This window comes from Sus scrofa, chromosome 3, assembly GCF_054392235.1.
Source record: "Sus scrofa isolate SSC_HxYL_T2T_F1_AM1 chromosome 3, Sscrofa_HxYL_maternal_Yorkshire_Landrace_v2.0, whole genome shotgun sequence".
In the NCBI taxonomy this organism is placed as follows: Eukaryota; Metazoa; Chordata; class Mammalia; order Artiodactyla; family Suidae; genus Sus; species Sus scrofa.
In genome coordinates, this window is record NC_139385.1 from 7811225 (window position 1) to 7833108 (window position 21884).

Below are 21884 nucleotides of genomic sequence, written 5' to 3' on the forward strand. Positions count from 1 at the left end.
CATGTGACCAGCGCCGCTGTGTGCGGGCCAATCAGAGAGGAGGCCCTCCGCCCCGCCCACTCGCCACAGGCCCCAGCGTCAACCAATCACCGGGAGAACCTGGGGTGACTGACGGGGAAATGGCGCGGGTACTGAGAGGGAAAGGCTGAGCGAGGCGGGGCAGGGGCCAGGTTTCCCGCGGTCGGAGGAGAAGCCCTCTTAAAGGGCCAGCCCATTCCCGTCCTTTTGTTCCGGGGCCGCAGGGCGGGGCAGGCCCAACTTTTCGCTGCCTCCTGGTCTACCCTCCAGAACGGCCATGATTTCCCAGTTCTTCATTCTGTCCTCCAAGGGGGACCCGCTCATCTACAAGGACTGTATCCTTGGCTTGCGGGGCGGGGTTGGGGCTGGGTGGGACTGGTGCCTCCGAGCTAGCCAGTGTCGCTGGCTCCTTAGCTGTTCTTCTATCCCGTCAGTCCGCGGAGACAGCGGCGGCCGGGATGTGGCAGAGCTCTTCTACCGGAAGCTGACGGGACTGCCCGGAGACGAGTCTCCTGTTGTCATGGTAACCACTGGCGGGGGGTGGGGGGTGGTGGTGGAAGGGATGCGCTCAGCGCTCCGAGGCGGCGGGGGCTGGGGTGGGGAGGGCAGTGCGGGGATCTTCCCAGGGCTCTTTCCCTGAGAGCTTCTACTTGGGAAGTGCAGTAGTCCAAATGTTAATGGCAGTTTATTGAGCAGCAACCGTGTTCCAGGCACAGTTCCTTACACATCTCTGTCCTCAGCTACTCAGTTAGTTGGTACTGTTATTAATACCATTTACACAATAGGAAGCTGGGCTCTAGGGAGGTTTCATATGTGGCCCCAAATCACGTTGCTAGTAAGTAGGGGAATCCGGATACTAGCCTGTCTCACAGGCCAGGAATCATTACAACTCTCGTTTCCTAATGCTTTTCCCCCTGCCTCTACCTCAGCACCACGATGACCGTCATTTTATTCACATCAGACACAACGGCCTCTATTTGGTGGCCACGACTTCAGAGAACATTTCTCCCTTCAGCCTCCTAGAGCTGCTCTCCCGGTGAGGAGGACAGGGCTGGGCACGTGGGCGTGGGGGTGGGAGAGGAGGCCGATATGCACACTCCATTGTGTTTCTGCAGGCTAGCCACTCTCCTGGGAGATTACTGTGGCTCCCTGGGCGAGGGGACCATCTCCCGCAACGTGGCTCTGGTCTACGAACTCCTGGATGAAGTGCTGGTGAGGTCTGAGAACGTCCTTCCCTGTCCCCTATTCTCTGAAGATACATCCCGTGGTTGGGAGACCAAGTCCACTCATTTTCACCCCTTCGCCCCACTGACCACCCAAAAAATGTCCTTCCTCTGCCCGCAGGACTATGGCTACGTACAGACCACATCCATGGAGATGCTGAGGAACTTCATCCAGACGGAGGCCGTGGTCAGCAAGCCCTTCAGCCTCTTTGACCTCAGCAGTGTTGGCTTGGTCAGTCAAGGGACAGAGGAGGCCAGCATGGACGAGGGTTGGTGGGGAGTGTCGGACCTGAGGATTGATTGCTTTGGGTGCTTTCCAGTTTGGGGCCGAGACACAACAGAGCAAAGTGGCCCCCAGCAGTGCAGCCAGCCGCCCTGTCCTGTCCAGCCGCTCTGACCAGGTAAGGGTGGGGTTGACGGGTGCAGATCAGAGTCCCGGAGCCCAGCTTGTCTTTCCATCTCCTCTAGACATAGGTGATCTCGTCCCTTCCCTTTCCTGTGTCCCCATCCCAGAGCTCCAGCCTCTAGTGACCTGTCCTTTTTTGCCTGTCTGTGTTAGAATACTAGCCAGTCAATCGCCACCCACCAAATCCCCCTCTCTTACTCAGAGCCAAAAGAATGAAGTGTTCTTGGACGTGGTCGAGAGACTGTCCGTACTGATAGCCTCTAACGTAAGTGTAGGCCCCCAGCCCTGCTGCTGAGGACAGGTGGCGTTTGAGACATGTCGGGGAGGTCCCCTCTGCGCATGAACCTTCCTGGCGCTTTCAGGGCTCGCTGCTGAAGGTGGACGTGCAGGGAGAGATCCGACTCAAGAGCTTTCTGCCCAGCGGCTCCGGTGAGCAGCCTGCAGGCTGGACCAGGGTGGCGTTTGGGACTGGCTCCTTGGTGATGTGCGTGGTGTTCTTTGGCGGCTTTTTCTGATGTTCTTTTCTCTGACAGAGATGCGCATTGGCTTGACGGAAGAGTTTTGTGTGGGGAAGTCAGAACTGAGAGGTGAGGGTCTTTCCAAGGCAGTGGTCACTGCCACAGGTTTCATGGAGGCAAGTTAAGAGTCAGATCCCCTCCCTGCCCTTTTCCCTCAAAATATGGGTTAGGAGAGGAGTCTTTCTCTTTTTCCAGGTTATGGGCCAGGAATTCGGGTGGATGAGGTCTCATTTCACAGCTCAGTGCATCTGGATGAGTTTGAATCTCATCGAATCCTCCGCCTGCAGCCCCCTCAGGGTGAGGTCAGGATCGGGCCAGCCTAGCATGTTCCATCTCCCGAGGGGAAGGGAGGCAGTTCGAGTGGGAGGAGACCAAACTCGTCTCCGTTGCTCTCTGCTCTCAGCTGACGGTGATGCGCTACCAGCTCTCAGATGACCTCCCCTCCCCGCTCCCATTCCGGCTCTTTCCCTCTGTGCAGTGGGACCGAGGCTCTGGCAGGTGAGACCATTTCTCTTCTTTAGAACTTCCCTGGGGGCCCCAGTTAATATAATTGCACACATGTGTTTTATACACACATCTCAAGACTGATTACATAGGAGGGTGGTAGTCACAGGCTCCAAGTTGCAGAAGGCATACCCCCCCACAAGTGGCATGTCGTAGCTCACAGAGTTGGGTGGATTTCAGCCCTTCTCTCCTTCTTGGGGCACAGCTGACACAGCCACACCTGGCGGCCCTGCATGGGGGATGGTGCGATGCCAGCAGGCTAGGGCCTGAGTAACAGTATTGTTCCCTCTTACCCAGGCTCCAGGTTTATCTGAAGTTACGTTGTGACCTGCCCCCAAAGAGGTACGAGTCGGGGTAGCCAAGCCTGGTTTATCTCCATAAGCCAAGATACCTGCCATTTCCACCTTCAGGTGCAGGCACCAGCCTCAGAATCCAGTCTGGCGGCTCTAGAGTTTGGCAGGGGGTTGGGGTGGCACTTGTGCGGAACTCCAGTTGTGACATTAACGAAGTCAGACACGTCACTGCCTTCCCTGGGCTGACTCTGCCCCTTTCTCCCTTGCAGCCAGGCTCTCAACGTCAGGCTGCACCTTCCGCTGCCGCGAGGGGTGGTCAGGTGAGCGTGTGGGCATCATGAACCCTCACAGAGTGGCTTTACCTGCTTCGCTGGACAACAGGATGGCACTGGGGGAGGAGAGTGGGCTGGCACTGGCCTGCCCCACCCCAGGAGACCAGGGGCTGGTCTTAGCGCCTTTCCTCTCCGGCCTCCAGCCTCTCTCAGGAGCTGAGCAGCCCAGAGCAGAAGGCAGAACTGAGGGAGGGAGCCCTTCGCTGGGACCTGCCCCGGGTGCAGGGAGGCTCGCAGCTCTCAGGCCTCTTCCAGGTATCAGCCGCTGGTTTTCGGAGGCCCTCTCCTTCCACTTCCATTTCCAGCCCCTGGCGCTTGCCTCTGAGTGCGATGGGTCAGCGTGATTGGCTTCCTGGCCCCTCGGCTCCCCCGCCCTCCTTCCTCTCTGGGCCTTCAGCACCCTCCCCTACCTCTGCCCCTCACAGATGGATGTCCCGGGCATTCCTGGGCCTCCCGGCCCAGGGCCCTCCGGCGCGGCTCCTCTGGGGCTGGGCCCTGCCAGCCTCTCCTTCGAACTTCCCCGGCACACGTGCTCCGGCCTCCAGGTTCGCTTCCTCAGGCTGCCGTTCAGACCCTGCGGCAACGCCAACCCCCACAAGTGGGTGCGACACCTAAGCCACAGTGATGCCTACGTCATTCGGATCTGAGGCTCCCGAATAAGGACTCAGGCGGCAAGAGCGGGTCTGTGTAGCAGAAGGACGATGTTTTCTCCTCCAGTGTCCTGGCCTCTTGCTGTGGGTGTGGCTCGAAGAGTCCTGTGTCCTAGAGACTAAGGGAGCTCGGTGGGTTCAACCCTCCTGTGGGATCTGCCCTGGGAAGGACTGGGGGACCACAACTTAAAAATGAAACTTTTATTCTGAGGAGCTGGCTGTACAGTATCTAAAGAGAAGGTCACGCGGAGGAAGCTACGCCTTCCTTCCATCTAGCGTGCGCGAGCCTGTGTGTGTATGAGTGTGAGTCCGGGGCAGAGAAGGTGGGCAGGCCTGTGACAGCATCAAGGCGCAGGCTGAGGGGAGCCAGATCCGGGGGGCTGGGAGCCATTAGCCTTTGGAGTCCCCGGGGCGGGAGGGGGGCTCTCCCCCGCTTCGGGCTTCCCCCCACAGAGGGCGCTGCCCCCAAGCGGGGAGGGGGCGGAGGGCAGGGAAGGGGCTGGAGAAGGATGGGAGGTGGCGCCTCCCTTGCCCTCCCCTGTGGGGGGAAGAGAGACCACAATGTACTTCTGGACACTGCCGGGACCAGAGGGGGCAGTGCTGGGGGGCGCGGCCGTGGCGGTGGAAACCAGCTTGACGATGGGCTGCACGCTCGGGACGGTGGTGGTGACGGGCGAGGTTGTGGTAGAGCCTGAGCCGGGGGCCGAGGTGCTGAGGGACAGGACCTGGGCGGGAAGACAGGCAGTGCGTGTTCCCTCCCCACACCCCAGGCCTGGGAGATACTCCCCTCGCTCCAACCAAACAATCAGTGACACGGCGACACTGCCCACGGTCTCTGCTTCCCCATGCTCCGCTTACCTGCTGGGTGGATGAGGCGCTGGAGGACGATGACATTACAATAAACTTGGTTGGGGGAGGGGAAGGCTGAGGTGGGGCAGCAGCTCGTGCAGACACCAGTGTCTGGACAGGCAGTGCGATGGAGCCAGGGACCTTCAGCAAGCCAGGGGTCCGAGGGCCAGGCTGGGGGGCCTGTGAGAGGGTCAGCGTGGGCCGGGGCTATAACAAGAAGAAGCAGGAAGAGAATGTTGCCAAGAGTTCCCACTGTGGTGCCATACATTAAGACTCCAACTGCGTTGGCTCAGGTCCCCAGTTTGGTCCCCGGCCCAGCACAATGGGTTAAGGATCGGGCGTTGCTGCAGCTGTTGGCGAAGGTCACAGCTGCCACTGAGATTCCAGCCCTGCCTGGGAACTTCCATAAGAAAATGTCTCCATCTATGAAAAACATTCACCAGCTACAGAAAGAAGGGCTCCTTTTGCTCCTCAGTGGGTCTCACTGGGGTTCGGCCATTGTCAGCAAGGGGGCCTAGACTCCCCCAAGACTGCTGGCTCGGGGGCCCTGTGTCTTGTGCTAGTGAGCGTGTGCTTGTGTGTCTGTGCCAGGACGAGAACCACCCTGGGTTCTCCACTTCGCCTCACCCTCGTCTCCCCCTGCTCACCCCCGCCCCACACCGCACCGACCTGGGTGATGGTCAGGGTGGTCCTGTTGACCTGCTGAGCCTGCAGAGCAGCCTGGGCCCGGGCCTTGACCACATGGGAGCAGAGGAGGGGCCCGAGGGACCCAAATTCTGCCCGATAGGCATCTTGGTTGTCAGGTGGCGGGCGCAGCTTTGCCAGAACCGGGGCACAGTGTTTCTGCAGAAAGAAGGCAAAAAACAGCCAGGTAGAGGGAGGGCTGGGACTCAGAACCTTGACGGGGAAGGGGCGGCAAAGGAGGCCACCCACTGTTTCAGTGTGTTCCTGCTGGAGGCCAGTTGGCACTGGGGTATCAGTGTGTGTAGAGAACACGGGCGCCAGCTGGTGTGAGAGAAGAACATGCTGACTACACTGGTATCATCTAGGGCCCAGCTGGTCCACTGGGCGTAGGCCTTGTGCAGAATAGGCTAGGGCGACACAGAAGCATCAGGGGCCATGCAGTTTCCAAGTCACAGGCTGAGTCTTAAGACCTTATTTCTCTGCCTTTTTTTTTTTTTTTTCTTTTTCTTTTCACAGCTGCACCTGCAGCATATGGAAGTTCCTGGGCCAGGGGCTGAATCGGAGGAGACCTCGTATTTCTTTCTTGACTCCTCAGTGCCTCAGTCTTTCCATGTGTAAAACGATATGGGACTCGGAGGTGTGCTCTGAATGTATGAGGGAAGACTGGCAAAGGGAACAGAAGATGCTATATATACCCTTGCTAAACCCTGTTGTGTGTGTGGTGGGGGCGGAGGGGAGATTTGTGGGAAGAAGTGGGGGAGGGCAGGGGCGGGGCTTTGTCACCAGGAGGAGGCTCTGCACGTGGTCAGCCCCGATGCGGTCAATATTGCTCAGCACCGGGCCATCCAGGACCCCGCGGATCCGCTCCCCCTCCTGCTGTAGCCTTGGCAGAATTAGAGTCTTAATCACCTGTTGGAAAGAAAGGGGAGAAGCCAGGGCCCTGGGGTCACCACAGGGTTTCCTGGGTCCGGGGGTGGTGGCCCGCTATGACCTCCCAATCCCTCCCCTCCCCCAGTGCTCCCCCCAGCGTCTAACATCGTGTCCCAGCTCTGCCAGGCCTGCGATGGAGCCGTAGCGCGTTGTCCACGGGGTCTTCTCATCCACCCAGCTCTGTAAGGGGCCAGAAAATAAACCCAAATAAAGGGGCATGAAAAGCTAACTGGTAAGGACCCCAGTCTGTCATAAACACGCTTTCTTTGTAAATCATTAAGACACGACAGATGTGGCTCAGGTCCCAGTTCCTATCCCCCTGCCCGCTGCCCCTGGTTTTCCGTGTTGTTTACCGCAGCCGCACGGGTTTGGGTGAAGCTCTCGTCGTTCTGGTGACAACCCCCGGCAGTGACGTGAGAGGGCCCCTGCACCTCCAGCTCACCTTGGTGAAGGTCTTGGTGATTCGAGACTGGATGTTGTTCGTGGTTGTGCTGAAGTGCTTGCAGATCTGGGCCACCAGGCGGGCGGCAAAGTCCCGGAGCGCCCAGTGATTGTCCACGTCTGGCCGCAGGCACAGCTGTCTGCTCACGATGCAGGTCATCACAGCTGGGATCAACTCGTGCACCTAGGGGAGAAGCCTGGAGTCAGCCGGTGCTGACAAGTGGTCCCCTGTTGGTGGTGGCAGGGTCCCCAAGGACGGGGATGGTGGCAGGGCAGGCAGGTCCACTCACATATTTCTCTAGATACAGAGTGGGGTTGTCCATCAGCGCCTTCACCATGCGCATCAGGTAAATGAGCAGGGCCAGGTTGTTCTGCACGACATTCACGCGCACCTGGGGGGCGGGGCAGGGAGAAGGGATCGGGGATGGGACCCCTCACACGAGCTGCCTCTTCCACCGCCTCCCCCCGGAACCCCGGCGTAGGTCCTGCGTCCCCCTCCCCCGCGTCCTCTCACCCCTTCCGAGATGAAGGTGCTGAAGCGTGGGAGCATCTGGTAGAGCCCGGGGTCCGTGGCGATGCTCTGCAGAGCCTCCTGTGGCGGGGCGGGGGGGGGGGGGGGGCAAGTGAGGAGGCGTCTGTTGTCTCGGGGCCTCTAGTGGGGTGGGGGGGAGCCCAGGGCTGTGGGGCCTCACCGCTCTCTTGGCCTCACACGACCCCACACAGGCTTCTGTGATCTCTTTGTAGTACAGCTGCTGCTCCACAGACAGCTCGTGGATGCTTCGAGGCTTCAGGCGCAGAGGGGCCCCCTCCAGCAGGGGCGGCGCCTTCTTCTCTTTCCCTGTGTGAATCAGGTTTGGAAAAGAAAGCTCTAGAGGAGGCCGCAGCACCGCACCGCACAAACCCTGACCCAACCCTCCCTGCCCCAGGGAGACCTTTAGGCTTCCTGATCCTTCTTGGGGCTCCTGGCCTGAGGTCCTGCCCCTTGCCCTGACCTCACCCGCTTCACAAATGAGCATCTGGCTTTGGGGCAAGAGCAGGAGAGGCCTGGCCCAGCAGGACTGACCTTTGCCGTCAGCTGGAGTGGCCCCCTGACCTTTGCCTTTCAAGGGGCCGTCTTCCTCCTGGCCCGGCTTGGCTGACTTCAGGGGCTCTGTGGCCTCAGCCTTCTGCTGCTCTTTGGGAGCTGGCGGGAAAGCAATCAGGGCAGGAGACGTGAAGGGAGGAGGAGGGGGAATGGGGGCAGGGTGGGCACTGGGCATGGAGGTTACCTGGAGGGGGGTTCTCTGGTATAGCCGGCTGGCAGCCTTCGATGCTCAACCAATGAGCTGCAAGGAGGGAAGGCGTCGAGGTGACCGGGTGTGGACATCAGGAAGTGACTCCACCCTGACTCTCTCACAGTGAGGGCTCCTTCACTCCTGCGGTTCCTCGAACCCAGAAGCATCGCTCCTCCTTTCCCTCCTGCTAGGCCCCGGCCTCCCCTCCCCAGCTCCAACCTTTGAGGCAGACGTCCAGGGGCACCCTGGGCAGAGGCGTGTTGATGATGTCACTCAGATCAACCTCTTTCTCCTCGTAGAAGTAGAGCTCCCGGCCGCCGCCAGAGGCAAAGCGGAAAGGGATGAACTCCTGAGCGTGGAAGCCATACAGTGGCTACAATAGGAGAGAGAGAAACACTGGGATGAGAAAGGAGCCTGTGCAGGCGTGGCGGAAGCAGGTACAGTGTCCAAGAGGTCTCGGCACCCTGCCCCCTCTTAGTCCTGTGCGTCCCCATCACCTCCACGTTCTTTAGCTTCAGTGCATAGTCAATGTCACTGGTGGTGAGCTTCTGCCGCTTCCCCATGTGCATGAACTTCAAGGCATCCTGGGAATGGGAGGACAGACGTCAACCCGAGACCCTGGGGAAGAAGGTGGCCTGGGCAGCACCCTCCCTACAACGCAGGGCTGGGCAGCGGGGCCAGGGTACCTGTGCAATCTCCTTGATGCGGTAGCTGACCTCATCTGTCAGCAGCTGGCAGGTCTCCTCCTGAATCTGAGCGATGCCCATGGACTCGGCCACCACCTTCATGGACTCCGAGGGCAGCACGGTGTTGCTCAGCTTCAGCTTCTTCTCCTCGGCCATTCTGGAGCCCCTCTTCCCCTCCCCTGAAGGATGAGGCTCCAGGGAGGAGAGGTGGAGACCCTGGCTGGGGGGGTGGGGTGAGGAGGAAGCGTGAGCACGACACCCAAAGAAGAGGAGCTGTGTGGTCAGGAGAGGCCACAACAAAGGGAGGACAGTGGAGATGTTGGGAGGAAGAGGCTGGGGGGTGTCCTGTCCATCCCTATGGGAGTCAGTCGCGGCTCAACAGGAGGAGGGAGCACTCGGATGCAATCCGACAGTTTCCTGAGCTCTGATTCTAAGCCAGGTACCATACAAGTGAGATCTAGTAGGAGGAGGATCTCAGCTCTCAGTTTCCTTTTTTTTTGGCTGCACCTGAGGCATATGGAAGTTCCTGGGCCAGGGATCGAACCTGAGCCATGGCAGCAACCTGAGCAGCTGTGGTGGGATTCTTAACCTACTGTGCCATGGCAGGAACTCCAGCTCTCAGTTTAAACCCCAGCCCTAGCGCTTCCTAGCTATGTTACCTGGGCAAGTACTTAAACTTTCCCCGCTTTGGGCTCCTTCTCTGTAAAATGTGGAAAGTGTCTTTTTTCCCCCTAAGGTTGTTAATGTGCCTGCCTTCATCTTTCTTGCCCTTTCTTGCATCATTATTCATGCTTGACAAAGATACAGTATTGGTTCAGTACAACCCTCCCTCTGAGCCTATATGCCTATACAATTGAATGTGACGAGAAAATGCAGTCATTTCTCCCACCTTAAAAAAAACAAAACGGTGGTCCTTCCATATGGTGGAATATTATCCCATTTTAAAAAGGAAGGAGGGAGTTCCCCTCGTGGTTCAGTGATAGCGAGCCTGACTAGTATCCATGAGGACACGGGTTTGATCCCTGGCCCCACCCAGCGGGTTAAGGATCTGGCATTGCTGTGGCTGTGATATAGGCTGGCAGCTACAGCTGCAAAGTGAACCTCTAGCCTGGGAACTTCCATATGCTGCAGGTAAGGACCTAAAAATAAGTAAATAAATAAAAAGGAAGGAAATTCCTACACACACTGCAACACGAATAAAACTTGAGAACATCAGGCTCAGTGAGATAAGCCAGTCACAGCAGGATAACTACTATCTGATTCCAATTACATGAGGCTCATAGAGTCATCAAATTCAGAGATAGAAAGCAGAGGGGTGGCTGTCAGAAGCTGGGGAGGGGAGGAGGGGCAGTTACTGTTTAACAGGAACAGAGTTTCTCTTTTACAACATGAAAGGAGTCCTGGAGATGGATGGTGGGGAGGGTTGCACAACGATGTGAATGTACTTAATGCCACAGAACTTAAAAGTGATTCACTCAAAAATGGTTAAGAGGGGAGTTCCCGACGTGAAGCAGTGGGCTAAGGAGACTGCAGCTGCTTGGGTCGCTGCAGAGGCATAGATTCGATCCCTGGCCTGGCACAGTGGGTTAAAGGGTCCGGTGTTGCTGCAGCTGTGGCACAGGTCACAGCTGTGGCTCAGATTCAATCCCTGCCCAGAGAACTTCCATGTACCGTGGGCGTGGCCATAAAAAAAAAAAAAAGTTAAGATGGTAAGTTTTATATGTATTTCACAATTAAAAATTAAGGAAAAAACTTTTTATTCCACTTTTCTGCTAGTGATACTCTGGTTTTCTTTGGTTCCTTGCAACAAAACTCCCTGAAAGACTGTCTTATCTCTCTTTCTAATTCCTCTCCTTTTCTCTTGAACCTACTCCAAGCAGGCTTTTGACTCCTCTAGGTCCTTGAAAGCACTCATCAGGTCACCGTGGGAGTTCCCTGGTGGCTTAGTGGTTAAGGATATAGTATTGTCACTAGAACTTTCACATGCTGAGGCCACAGCCAAAAGAAAAGTCGCAGAGACTCCACACTGTCAAATCCAAAGTCCTCTCAAATTTCCCCATCTTATTCTACCTCTTAGTGGCACAGAGCATAGTTGCCTGCTTCCTTCTGAAAACACTGTCTTTACACCACTGCCACCCCACCTTCTCTTGGTTCTTCCTCCTACCTCATGGGCCACTCTCTCTCCCTTTCCTTTACTGGTTCTTCCTCTTCTTATCTGCTTGACGTTGGAGTCTGCTGGGCTCAGTCCTTGTATAGTTATGAGCTATACTTATTACCTTGGTGACCTCAACCACTCATAGCTTTCAGTATCATAGGCTGAGGATAGTAAAAAAAATTCTTTTGGCCTCACCCGCAGCATGTGGGAGTTCCCAGGGCAGGGACTGAACCCACACCATAGTAGTGACCCCAGCCACAGCAGTGACAACGTGGGACCTTAACCTGCTAAGCCATAAGAGAACTCAAAGAAGACAGCATATTTATATTCCCAGCCCAGAGTTTTCTTCCTAACTCCGGACTTCTATATCAAACTGTCTCCTTAAGGAGCTCCTGTTGTGGCTCAGCAGGTTAGGAACCCAACTAGTATTCATGAGGGTGTGGGATTGATCCCTGGCCCTGCTTAGGGGTTAAGGATCTGGCATTGCCATGAGCTGTGGTGTAGGTCACAGATGCGGCTTGGATCCCAAGCTGCTGTGGCACAGGCCGGCAGCTGTGGCTCTGAATGGACCTCTAGCCTGGGAACTTCCACATGCCGCAAGTGCAGCCCTAAAAACAAAACAAAACAACCACACACAAAAAAACCCACTAAAAACCTCTTCTAAAAATGAACTCCTGATCTCCCCATCTCCATCTCTTCCAGCCTCAGCTTTCCTCATCTTCACAGCAATGCCATTGGTCCAGGTGCTCATTCTTTATGTGAGTCCTCATATCAAATCCATCAGGTGATCCAGCCTGATCTCTCCATTCCCACTGCATGGCCAGGTCACTCTCATCTGTTTCCCAGGGAACTTCACTAGCCTCCTGACAAGGTCTTACTTCTTCCATTCTTACTCCCTCTATCTATGCCCAACATAGCAGCCAGAGTGATTCTGTAAAAATATAAGTCAGATTGGGTCATTTCTCTGCTCAAAACCCTATAATGGCTCCCAATGTGCCAGAGTAAATCCCAAATCCTCGTTACCATCTACAAGGTCCTTGGTGATCTGCTCTCCCCCCATCACATCTCTGACCTCCTTTCCTTCCTTCTTTCACACTGATCCAGCCCCACTGTCCTCCTTGCTGTGATGGCCTTTGCTCTGTTCCCTCTGCCTGGAATGCTCTTCCCCAGATGTCCCTGGCTGCTGATTTCTATCACCCTATTCACTACTGCACCCCACCTCCACTCTGCTTTAAAAAAATTCCCATGGAATTTAATATCTGCTAGTACACATTGTATTACTTCTTATGACTACATCTCCCTTTTCCTCACCGTGTCCACAGAGATGTTCGGTGTTATGTTCACTGATGTATTCTGAGACCCTAGAATGGTGCCTGAGACACACTAGATACTCAGTAATAAACATTTGTTGAATAAATGAATGAGTTGTAATACTTAAACATGTACGTGCTCAATAAATACTCGGTACCACTATTATCGAATCAACAAGACATAGGTCCAAGCTCGGAATCTACTTTTGTGGCCAAAAGGAAAGTGGCTCGCTTGAAGTTGGCATTAGGAAAGCTAATGTCAAAAGTGTTTAGGACTCACTGTTGGGTGTAGGTGGGGGGCAGGTGTGGGCCTACTGGAGGGGGCGGGAAGATGAAGGTGAAAGACAATTTAGTTCTCAAACTATCCCAAGTCTCCTCCCCCCTTTTATAAGCCTTATCTGCAGGGAACACACTTATTCAACACATACTCTGTGTCTGGAGCCGGGTATATAGGAGGCGATGGTGTCCCAGTTCCCTGGCGAACTCCCATTAATCCTGCAATACCCTGCGGTACCCTCTGCCAGTAAAGGCTCACAAAACACGCTACGGCCTTAAGAAACCTCAGGCCAGTGGAGTCGGCAGGAAGGCTTCACTGAGGGTTAACTTGACCTAGATCCATGTGGCAGTCTCCCCAACAGGGAAGCGGTTCGAAGGTCCCCGGGCAACGGGGACAGCGCGAAAGAAGGCGTAGAGAGCCCCCCTCATCCCCCCAACACCCCTCCAGTGCACACACACAGAGTCCCAAAGCGCAAGGACACACAACCAACCGTCCTCCTGCAGTCCCCACTCGGGCCCTTCAAAGGGCCTAATCCCGGGTACCACTCAGACCCGCCCCCGCCAGCCGAGCTCCCCGCGCAGGAAAAGCCTCTCACCGCCGCCAAAGCGCCGCTCACCCGGCGCTCGGCGCCATGTTGGCCCCGCCCCCTCCGGGCGCAGGTCCTGGCAGCGACCGAGAGCAGATTACGGCCCCTTCCCCAAGCGGAATAAGCCCTCTGGGCTCACGGCCTGAAACAATATAAAAATGGTGTCTCTGTGCCTACGTGTAAGGAGCACACCCTCTTGATGTAATTACTTCAGTTTATTCCTTCACTATCCGGCGGCCAGGACCTTCGGGAGGCGCCACAAAACCTAGGCGGGGAAGCCCGGAGCGCAACGAGGCCCCGCCCGCTATGGGGTCGGCACTGCGCGTGCGCCTCCTGCCTTGCGTTGGATTAATGCTGCAGCAGACACCTTCGGGATTTAAAGGGCCCGCTGCCTGTCCGGAGTTGCTTTGAAGGCAAGGGGGTAGTTGGTTGTGGACGACCCTTGATCATGGGACCTGTGCCGTTGGGAATGTTGCTTTTCATTTTGACTATGTACGGTGCTTGCGCTGGGACAATGAAGGAGGAAGACGATGACACAGAACGCTTGCCCAGCAAATGCGAAGGTATCTAAAGGGAGTAGCCCCTATTCGCATCTCTCTGCCCCACTTCCTTCGTCTGGGCCAGACCAAATGGACTATGATGGGTGGGTCACTCGACCTCCTTAAGGACCCGAGGGAGATGCTTGTGGAGCCTGATGGAATTCGAATGGGGTCAAGGGAAAGAATGCATAGCGCTACTCCCAAACTATGGTACTACAATTCCCATGAGAAATTCAGAGGGAGCCTGCTTGTTCTTGCTGGTTTGGGTCCCAATGGTTTGTGGGAATTGTAGTTCAGAGACTATCGGTCCAGGACCGCCCACTCTACTGAGCATCTTCAATGTGTGTCTGTATGAGTGTGTGTGTATGTGTTTTCCGTATGCCACCAGACCTAAATCTGGGGAGCGTGCAGGAATGGGGTGTCAGGCTCAATACCTTGTGGACATCCTCTGCTCCACCCTGGCAGAGACTGTCCCAAATTACAGGCCTCATGCTCTCCTGAGAGGATATAGGAGTGAGTAAATCAGCCCTTGAAGCTCATAAAAGAAAGAAGAGGCCACACAGCTGGGAGAGGTTCCCCATAATTGTAAGGCTTTGAAGAGGGTGTGCGCTGAATGGATTTTACAGTGAGCAACATCTTCTGTGGCTGCATCACTTTTGGGGCCCAGCTGGGAGAAGACATTTCAGATCTGGACCATCGAGTGCCCTGGTTTCTTAGTTTGTTGCCTTCCTGGCTTTAATTTCTTCCTGAATTCTTTTCCCCTTTGCCTCACTGCACACTGCACTTCAATATCAGTGTTCCTCACTACTTAGTCCTAATCTCTCCTCTCCTTTCATTTGTGTCTCCATTCATACCCTCTTACACCTGTCAGTTTTTCTAAACATAGTCTTAATTGTGGTCTTTGCTTTAACACCTCTTCAGGCCTCCTGCTGTGATTAGATTACAGCCAAAGTCTTGGCCATAACATCCAAGTCTCTTTGTTGTCTGGCCTCCATCTCTCTTACATTTCCACACCCCACCTCCCATCCCCAAAGTGCCCATGTTTCAGCCATCTTAAACTTCTCAGTGCAACTGAGACTGCCTCATCCTTTTGCACGTCTGTGCTTTGCACGTTTTTCTTTTTCTTTTTTTTTTCCTTAGCCTGGAATGATCCTCTTCCTTCTGAATTTCATTCTTTAAGACCCATTTTAAATGTCACCTCCTTTGGAAGCCTCCTTCCTTATTTGTCACCTCCCACTGAATTGGAGAGAAGGAGAATACCTGTGTTTCCCTGGTCCTAGGATAGTGCCATAGACATGCTTTAGACACCTGTGTCACCTGTCCATTTTTAGCTTGCCTGGCACATAGTGGGCCCCTCCCTTTCTTGGGGCCCACTGTGGGCCAGGTCACATGCTGGAAAGACTGGTGGAGGAGACACAATGCTCACCCTTAAGGAAACTGTGAGCTAGAAGGAAGTCATTGAATGAAGTTTGCATTTCCTAGTGAAATTAAGCTTCTTGGTCTTAACCCCCATTATAGGGTCCATCATTACACAATATTATCATCTTTTTAATCTGTCCCCAGTGACAATGGCAATATCCAGGGGATAGGGATTATGGATCTTATTGCTCTCTGTATTGCTGTTGTTCATCTAGGAGCTCAGTAAACAACTACAAAAAATAGCCAACTGTGGCTCAGTGGGTTAAGAATCCGGTGTTGTCAACTGCTGTGGCTTGGGTCACTGCTGTGGCATGGGTTCGATCCCTGGCTTCGGAACTTTTGCCAGGCACTATTCCAGGGGCTTTACGTAAATGGATTTAATCCTCACCAATTTAGAGGTAAAGAAGCTAAGGTACAGCAGGACTGTCACACAGCCAAATGGCTGAGTCAGGATTCCAACCTTGTCAGGCCGGCTCCAGGGTTTACACCTATAACCATCATGCTCTGCTGCCTTTGCTCATCTGCAAAATGAGTTGCTGGTATGTTTGTCTTTCACGTCCCCTTGGACATCTAGTGTGTAAACTGCTGAGCCTGGAGCTACAGGAAGAGCTGAGTCGCACTGGCCGATCTCGAGAGGTATTAGAGCTGGGGCAGGTGCTGGACACGGGCAAGAGGAAGAGACACATCCCTTATAGCGTTTCGTGAGTCCTTCTCGGTGTTCCTCCACCTTCCAATCCCCAAAGAAGCCCTGGGAACACTCGCAGCATCCAGGGAGTCTTTGTTTCCCCTCTTCCTACAGAGAGACAAGGCTGGAAGAGGCCTTGGAGAATTTATGTGAGCGGATCCTGGATTACAGTGTGCATGCTGAGCGCAAGGGCTCACTGAGATATGCCAAGGTCAGACTCTTCCCCTGGGCAGGAGCCCACTTTTCAGAAACTACAACCTGTATCCACTGTGGTCCTTGCGATGTCTGCCCATCTCCTCCTGGATCTGGAATATCCCCTCCCCATCGTAGACTCCCTCATCTCATCCCTATGGAACTCGCCTGAGTCTCCAAAAGTTGACAAAGCTGATATGGCAAAAAGGGGAGGAGGCAGGGTAGGGGCTAAGGACTGATCTCAGTTCCCATCTTTCAGGGGCAGAGTCAGACCATGGCGACGCTGAAAGGCCTGGTGCAGAAGGGGGTGAAGGTGGATCTGGGCATCCCTCTGGAGCTGTGGGACGAGCCCAGCGTGGAGGTCACATTCCTCAAGAAGCAGGTAGGATAGCATACTGTACTGCTCAGGAAGGTGAGAAGGGAACCTGGGAGAGGGGCTAGATCCTAGGGAGGTCCATCATTAAGCAGAGTGAGGACTCTGTCATCTATTGAAGTGGGCTGGGACTATATCAAGGAGTATAATGGAGGCTAATAATATATACTACCACTTGCTAAACACCAGCTGTGTGCCAGATTTGGGGTCATGTACTTTGCAGCTGCTGCCTCATTTTACCCTTAGAACAACCCATTTTACAGGAAAGGAACTGAGACTCAGAGTTTAATAACTTACTTGGCAGAGTAGGTGCTAGTAAGTATCCATTGAATGAATGAGGATCACACATCTGATAAGCCAAGTTTAACCTCGTGGCTCCCTGCCTCTCCAGAGCGGGTTGGGGAGTCAGGGAGTGAGGAGCAGAGAGGAGGGTCTGCAAAGCCCAGCAAAATAGACACCCTTCTGACCCTTCCACCTGACCAGTGTGAGACGATGCTGGAGGAGTTTGAAGATGTCGTGGGAGACTGGTATTTTCACCATCAGGAGCAGCCCCTACAGCGTTTTCTCTGTGAAGCTCATGTGCTCCCAGCTGCTGAAACTGGTAAGTGTGTGGGCTGGCCCCTTTCTTGCCAGGCCATAACCTCCCCTCTCGCCAGGCCCAATATCTAAATAGTTTTCTATTCTGCAACATAGCATGTCTACAGGAAACCTGGACTGGAAACGAGAAGATCGCAGATGGGCAAGAGAAGACAGCAGGAGAGGAGGAGCAAGATCAGGAGGAGGAAGAGGAGATGACTGACTCACCAGGCCACCCCAAGCATGACCCAGAGGATCTTTGAACCTTGCTTTTGAGCCCCAAGGAGGGACAGGGGTCATGGAGAGGAACCCTCTGAAGGCTGAGCTCTCCCTGCTCCACAGCTTTAAGAGTGTGTGTGTCCCCACCTTAGAGCTTATAGCTGTTCTCTCCCATCTGATCTCAGGCAGGATCCTGGTGGTGCAGTATGGCATGGTTTTGGGGAGAAAGGTGGCAGCAGCAGATGGAAACGAAGTCCCAAAAGATGAGTCTGCTACCTGCCATTTAGCCCCTTAATTGTCAGGTGTGTGTGGTAACAGAAGTGAGATATTTAAAATAGCTCTACTTTTCTCCAGCTTTCCTCTGGACCCAGAGGTTAGCAGGTCATAGAAGCTTTGAACCTTGGGAAACTCGCTTTTCCCCTTGAGGGCGCTTTTAGACTTTGAACGTCGTGGACATTTTTTTTTCCTCCTTGCTTTTTTTTAGGGCGTCGCGTGGGGCATATGGAAGTCCCCACTCCAATCCGAGCTGCAGCTGCTGGCCTATGCCACAGCCACAGCAACCCTGGAACAGAGCATTGTCTGCGAAGTATATCACAGCTCAAGGCAACGCCCCCCCCCCAACCCCCTCATTCTTAACCCACTGAGTGAGGCTAGGGATTGGACCTCCGCATCCTCATGGATACTAGTGGGATCTGTTACTGCTGAGCCACAATGGCAATGCTTTTGCTTTTTTTTTTTTTTTTTTTTTTTTTTTTTTAAGAGCCACCAGGCCAGGGGTCCAATTGAATGTCCTGGATATTCTCTACGATCTACATATACTGCCGGCGTCAAGGAGGCTACTGAATGAAAAGAGGACACTGGAAGGGGGTGGTGCAATTAGGTGAGGTGGACACTTGGTCTACACCGAGGGCCCATCATGTAATTTCAAAGGTGCCAAATTTTCTATACGGCTAGTAAACTTTTAAAAAAAATGTATCACCCGGGCCCCGCCCCAAATTTCAAACTGCCGTGCACATATCATAGCTGGACGATATGGCAGCGCCCAGGGCCGTTGGCTGCCGTCCTCTTAGAAGCAAACGGTGCTTTGTAATTCTACAGCGGGAAGGAGCTGGCAGGCGGTCCACCGCCCGAAACGACTTTCAGGTTGGGGGTTGGGGTGGAGGTCGGGGGGTGGCGGTGTTAATCCGTGCCGCCCGCTTCTGCGCATGCCTGAAAACGCGCCGGAATTAAATTCAGTGCGCGCCGCCGCCTGAGCCGCCATACTTCCGTTACGGGAGCTCGCAGAGGACAAGCTTCAGCACGCTTTTCCGGTGTCTCTTCTTCCTCGGTCTGAGGCAAGAGGAATAAAGAGGTGATAAAATTAGGTCCAAGATAGAGAGCAGCTCTGGTTAGAGTGAGAGAAATAACAAGGATATCCCCGGAGGGTGGTGGGTGGGAACCTAGAACGCGAGCCGGGAAGAGGCCTCAAACGCTGAGAGACCGGCAGATTCCTGCAGAAGTGAAGGTTGGGTGATACCATTTTCGCAAAGGGTTGAGGACTATTCGATCTTAAGGGTGCGAAGAGGGTGGCAAGGAACTGAGACTTGGAAGGTAGCACTTGACGGAGTCTGGGCGAGTGTGGGAATCGGAGGGGAGCACAGAGTCGCTTACAGTCCCACTTCCTTTCCCCAGCCCGCCCCTCTCCGTCCATGAGCGGTCTAGTGCGCACCGAGCCGCTGCGCGGAGACACCCCTCTGCTGGTGCCCGGTGACCCCTACTCCGTGGTGGTTCTGCTACAGGGCTACGCGGAGCCCGAGGGAGTCGGCGAGGCCTTACGTGCCGATGGCTCCGTGACCCTTGTCTTGCCTCAGGCCTGGGGTCCTGCCTCCAGCCACCGAGAGCCCTCGCCCGAGAGCCACGAGGTGAAGACCGCCCTGGAGGAGGCGGCCCGTGGCCCCATCCTCGTGGACACTGCGGGCCCGTGGGCTCGGGAGGCACTCTTGGGGGCTCTGGCGGGGCAGGGCCTATCCCCGGGTGATGTGACTCTTGTGGTGGGGACCCACGGGCATTCGGACCACATCGGGAATCTGGGGCTCTTTCCCCGGGCAGCTCTGCTGGTCTCGCACGACTTCTGCCTTCCCGGAGGCCTCTATCTCCCTCACGGGCTGGCTGAGGAGCGGCCTCTGCGGTTGGGGCCTGGACTCGAGGTGTGGGCTACGCCGGGCCATGGTGGCCAGCGGGACGTGAGCGTGGTGGTGGCTGGCACAACCCTGGGCACTGTAATGGTAGTGGGCGATGTGTTTGAACGTGATGGGGACGAGGACTCGTGGCAGGCGCTGAGTGAAGACCCCGTAGCCCAGAAGCGCAGCCGGAAGAGGATCTTAGGCACTGCCGATGTGATTGTGCCTGGTCATGGCGCTCCCTTTAGGGTGATCAGGGAAGCCTCGCCTTCAGAGACAGAGGGTCAGAGGAACAGCCAGCCAGAACTCGTGATTGGAGACAAGGAGCCCACGGTTCACCGATAAACTCGTCTTGACTCCTGTTCAGGACACCATACCCCCACCCCCAAGCCAAGGAACTGACATCCAGGACACAAGAGGACATGACAGGAGTCACGAGTAGTCCCTTCTAGCCCTTCCAGGAGGCCAGTTTTCCCAAGGACAGTGCTTTGGCCATTGCTGTCATGAATACCTGTTTCTGTGATCAAACTAGGACCAAAGACTGACTCCACTGTGTGCCACCTGTCACCTCTCAGGCTTCATTAGTAAAATGGGAGAATGTTCTTGGGAGAGTCTTCTGAAATAAAAGTAGGAAGATGCATTGAAAAATCATATTGCCCGAATGTAAATGTGAAGCATTCCTGGTGATAATCATGCGAGTGTAATCCAGCAGCTGCAGCAGGGGGACACTTTGGTGATAGATCACCTGTTTCTCAGAGAATGCAGGTTGCTGAGAGAAGGTGCAGGCAGAGCGGTAACATCTTAGTCATCTGACTTTAAGTTATTCATTCACTCATTCAGTGAATATTTGTTAACACACCCGCAGTGTCTCAAGCATGGCTGGAGGTCACAAGGATACAGCAGTGAGCAAGCTAAACACACTTCCTGTCCCTCTTGGAGATGACAGGAGAGACAGGTAAATAACCACAATAGTAGTAGTAGACCAAATAATTACCAGTTCTGGTTAGTGAAATGAAAAAAGCAGAGAGAGGAGTTCCTGTTGTGGTTCAATGGGTTAAGGACTCGATGTCTCTGTGAGGATGTGGCCTTGCTCAGTGGATTTTGGATTTGGTGTTGCCGTGACTGTGTCATGGTCCCCAGCTGCAGCTCCAATTCAACCCCTGGGCCAGGAACTTCCTATGCCAGAAGCATGGCTATAAAAAGAAAAAAAAAAAAAAAAAAAAAACTAGGGTGAAATGGGGATAGAATGCTGGAATGCTGGCTTGGGAGAGTGATCAGGAAAAGCCTCTAAGGCGGTGATGTTTAATCGGAGAACTGAATGAGAAAAAGCTAGTCACTTGAGAATTGGGAGAAAGGCATTCCAGATGCAGAAACAGCAGGTATAAAGCCCCTAAAGGCAGGACAGCTTGACCTGCTTAAGCAGCAAGAAGACCATGGAGTTGGACTGCAGAGCACCAGGGAAGAACAGCAATAAATGAGGCTGCAGAGTCATGCAGGGCATGGTGGGGAGTTTGGGTTTGTACTGAGATGGGAGGCTTTGGCTTTGGTTATACCGATTACATAAGATCAGGCTGATGACCTGGTCTCGTTTATGTTTTAAAATAATCACTCTTGTTCTGAGTAGAGAAAGGGCTGGAGTGGGGCAACAGTAGAATGGGCTGGACTAGGTAGGAAGCCATCGTAGTCTTCTAGAAGTTGATGGCACTTGCCCTTATCGCAGAAGCCTTCCTATGGCTGTGCTCCTCTTTACAACTGTGTCCCAGTGCCCAGGCCTTCCATCCACATGGCCCAGGGGGGGCAGAGGAGGCAAAGGAGGAAGTCTACCTTATTGCAGATGATGAACTTCCCTGGGTGGATGCTGTCAGGCGGGGCCAGACTGAGGGTCATTTCCTGGGTGTGCACAAAGGCCACACAGAGGTCAGCAAAGGCAGTTCAGTCGCTGCCGTACATGGACTTGTACCCGGTGTTGTCCAGTTTGATGACCACAAGAACGTGGTGCTCCCAAGTCAGCAGGGTAGCCACGGCTGCCCGGATCCCCACCGGTCCTTGCACAATGATGAACAGGGGGAAAGTGGTGAGGCGGGCACCCAGGCCAAGCACCACCATGGTGTGGGGGCCCCCAGCCAGGCCTCCCAGTTCTTGGGCCACCAAGTATAAAGAAGCCACTGATGAGTGGAGGGAGCTGGAACCAGCTGTGTGCGTGCCAGTGCAGCACTATGCCCCGAGTCGTGCCACCAGAGCCCCATCTGACATGTGGCCTGTAGATCCATAGGTTTCAGGGCTGTGCGGAGCATGAGAGAGGAGAGGATGGGTTATTTAGAGCTATGCATTCTCGAGTTGTACAGACAAAATTTCTAGTCTCAGCTGACTTTCCAGAACATAGGTTTTCTGCCCATGACTTAGGGCTGGTTACCCAGAGCAATACACTGCTTTGGCCACACTGATTGTCTCCAGAATGGACAGGTCACCTAAGCTAGTACAGTCTTGGTAATATTAGTTTTGTTTGTTTGTTTGTTTGTTTTCCTGGCATAGGGGAAAAAAAGTCTTGTTCGTTCCTGCAGGACTGACCTGGGAGGTTGGGTCACC

At 54.5% G+C, this 21884-nt stretch overlaps 4 protein-coding genes and 1 pseudogene across 24 annotated transcripts; 3 read left to right on the plus strand and 2 right to left on the minus strand.

The window, feature by feature from the left end:
• The first annotated feature begins 222 nt into the window (after positions 1-222).
• AP4M1 (adaptor related protein complex 4 subunit mu 1) lies at positions 223-12402 on the plus strand. Of its 15 annotated transcripts, none has more exons than XR_014840128.1 (19): positions 223-353; positions 453-541; positions 948-1054; positions 1134-1235; positions 1363-1473; positions 1562-1642; positions 1850-1912; positions 2010-2076; positions 2181-2234; positions 2361-2467; positions 2569-2663; positions 2967-3011; positions 3232-3282; positions 3438-3549; positions 3720-3975; positions 6493-6639; positions 6766-7699; positions 8422-8559; positions 8854-12402. XR_014840128.1 is itself a non-coding variant. In XM_085016622.1 (15 exons), exons 5-15 carry the CDS (start codon positions 1390-1392, stop codon positions 3939-3941), a joined length of 981 nt encoding a protein of 326 aa, XP_084872748.1. In that variant the 5' UTR covers positions 223-353; positions 453-541; positions 948-1054; positions 1134-1235; positions 1363-1389; the 3' UTR covers positions 3942-4157. The 15 variants fall into 15 exon arrangements, 3 of the variants coding, with proteins under 3 accessions (XP_084872748.1, XP_020941861.1, XP_084872747.1); XR_014840130.1 differs by having other exon boundaries at positions 3720-3839; XR_014840124.1 differs by having other exon boundaries at positions 1134-1230.
• TAF6 (TATA-box binding protein associated factor 6) lies at positions 4131-13456 on the minus strand. Of its 6 annotated transcripts, none has more exons than XM_021086200.2 (15): positions 13346-13456; positions 8809-9028; positions 8620-8706; positions 8342-8495; positions 8117-8173; positions 7912-8031; positions 7541-7686; positions 7363-7440; positions 7139-7240; positions 6850-7032; positions 6513-6587; positions 6261-6386; positions 5463-5636; positions 4803-5000; positions 4131-4669 (listed from the first exon to the last, which is right to left on the minus strand). In XM_021086200.2, the coding sequence occupies exons 2-15, from the start codon at positions 8962-8964 to the stop codon at positions 4289-4291; spliced, it is 2037 nt and encodes a 678-aa protein (XP_020941859.1). In that variant the 5' UTR covers positions 8965-9028; positions 13346-13456; the 3' UTR covers positions 4131-4288. The 6 variants fall into 6 exon arrangements, with proteins under 6 accessions (XP_020941859.1, XP_084872736.1, XP_020941858.1 ...); XM_085016610.1 differs by having other exon boundaries at positions 8809-9024; positions 13314-13456; XM_021086199.2 differs by having other exon boundaries at positions 13314-13456.
• Positions 13451-19946, plus strand: CNPY4 (canopy FGF signaling regulator 4). Of its 2 annotated transcripts, XR_014840136.1 has the most exons (7): positions 13451-13699; positions 15669-15795; positions 15894-15990; positions 16231-16353; positions 16828-16945; positions 17038-18490; positions 18811-19946. XR_014840136.1 is itself a non-coding variant. In XM_021086210.2 (6 exons), exons 1-6 carry the CDS (start codon positions 13585-13587, stop codon positions 17181-17183), a joined length of 726 nt encoding a protein of 241 aa, XP_020941869.1. In that variant the 5' UTR covers positions 13451-13584; the 3' UTR covers positions 17184-19946. The 2 variants fall into 2 exon arrangements, 1 of the variants encoding a protein (XP_020941869.1); XM_021086210.2 differs by having other exon boundaries at positions 17038-19946.
• Positions 18396-19946, plus strand: MBLAC1 (metallo-beta-lactamase domain containing 1). The gene is made up of 2 exons (XM_021086207.2): positions 18396-18490; positions 18811-19946. The coding sequence occupies exon 2, from the start codon at positions 18828-18830 to the stop codon at positions 19641-19643; it is 816 nt and encodes a 271-aa protein (XP_020941866.1). The 5' UTR covers positions 18396-18490; positions 18811-18827; the 3' UTR covers positions 19644-19946.
• Positions 19947-21011: 1065 nt separating this feature from the next.
• LOC146404369 (NXPE family member 3-like) lies at positions 21012-21592 on the minus strand (annotated as a pseudogene).
• Positions 21593-21884: the final 292 nt, after the last annotated feature.

Bases quoted from the DNA above. Each gene is read 5' to 3' on its own strand.
- AP4M1 (XM_085016621.1), top strand. From the start codon at position 296: ATGATTTCCCAGTTCTTCATTCTGTCCTCCAAGGGGGACCCGCTCATC. The intron at 2,077-2,180 runs GTGAGCAGCCTG...TTTCTCTGACAG, and splicing joins CTTTCTGCCCAGCGGCTCCG to AGATGCGCATTGGCTTGACG. The intron at 2,235-2,360 runs GTGAGGGTCTTT...CTCTTTTTCCAG, and splicing joins GGGGAAGTCAGAACTGAGAG to GTTATGGGCCAGGAATTCGG.
- TAF6 (XM_021086196.2), bottom strand. The intron at 8,174-8,341 runs GTTGGAGCTGGG...CCCTCCTTGCAG, and splicing joins CCTGGACGTCTGCCTCAAAG to CTCATTGGTTGAGCATCGAA. The intron at 7,241-7,362 runs GTGAGAGGACGC...CCCGCCCCCCAG, and splicing joins GCACCTTCATCTCGGAAGGG to GTGCGCGTGAATGTCGTGCA.
- CNPY4 (XM_021086210.2), top strand. From the start codon at position 13,585: ATGGGACCTGTGCCGTTGGGAATGTTGCTTTTCATTTTGACTATGTAC. The intron at 13,700-15,668 runs GTATCTAAAGGG...TTGGACATCTAG, and splicing joins CTTGCCCAGCAAATGCGAAG to TGTGTAAACTGCTGAGCCTG. The intron at 16,946-17,037 runs GTAAGTGTGTGG...TCTGCAACATAG, and splicing joins GCTCCCAGCTGCTGAAACTG to CATGTCTACAGGAAACCTGG.
- MBLAC1 (XM_021086207.2), top strand. From the start codon at position 18,828: ATGAGCGGTCTAGTGCGCACCGAGCCGCTGCGCGGAGACACCCCTCTG.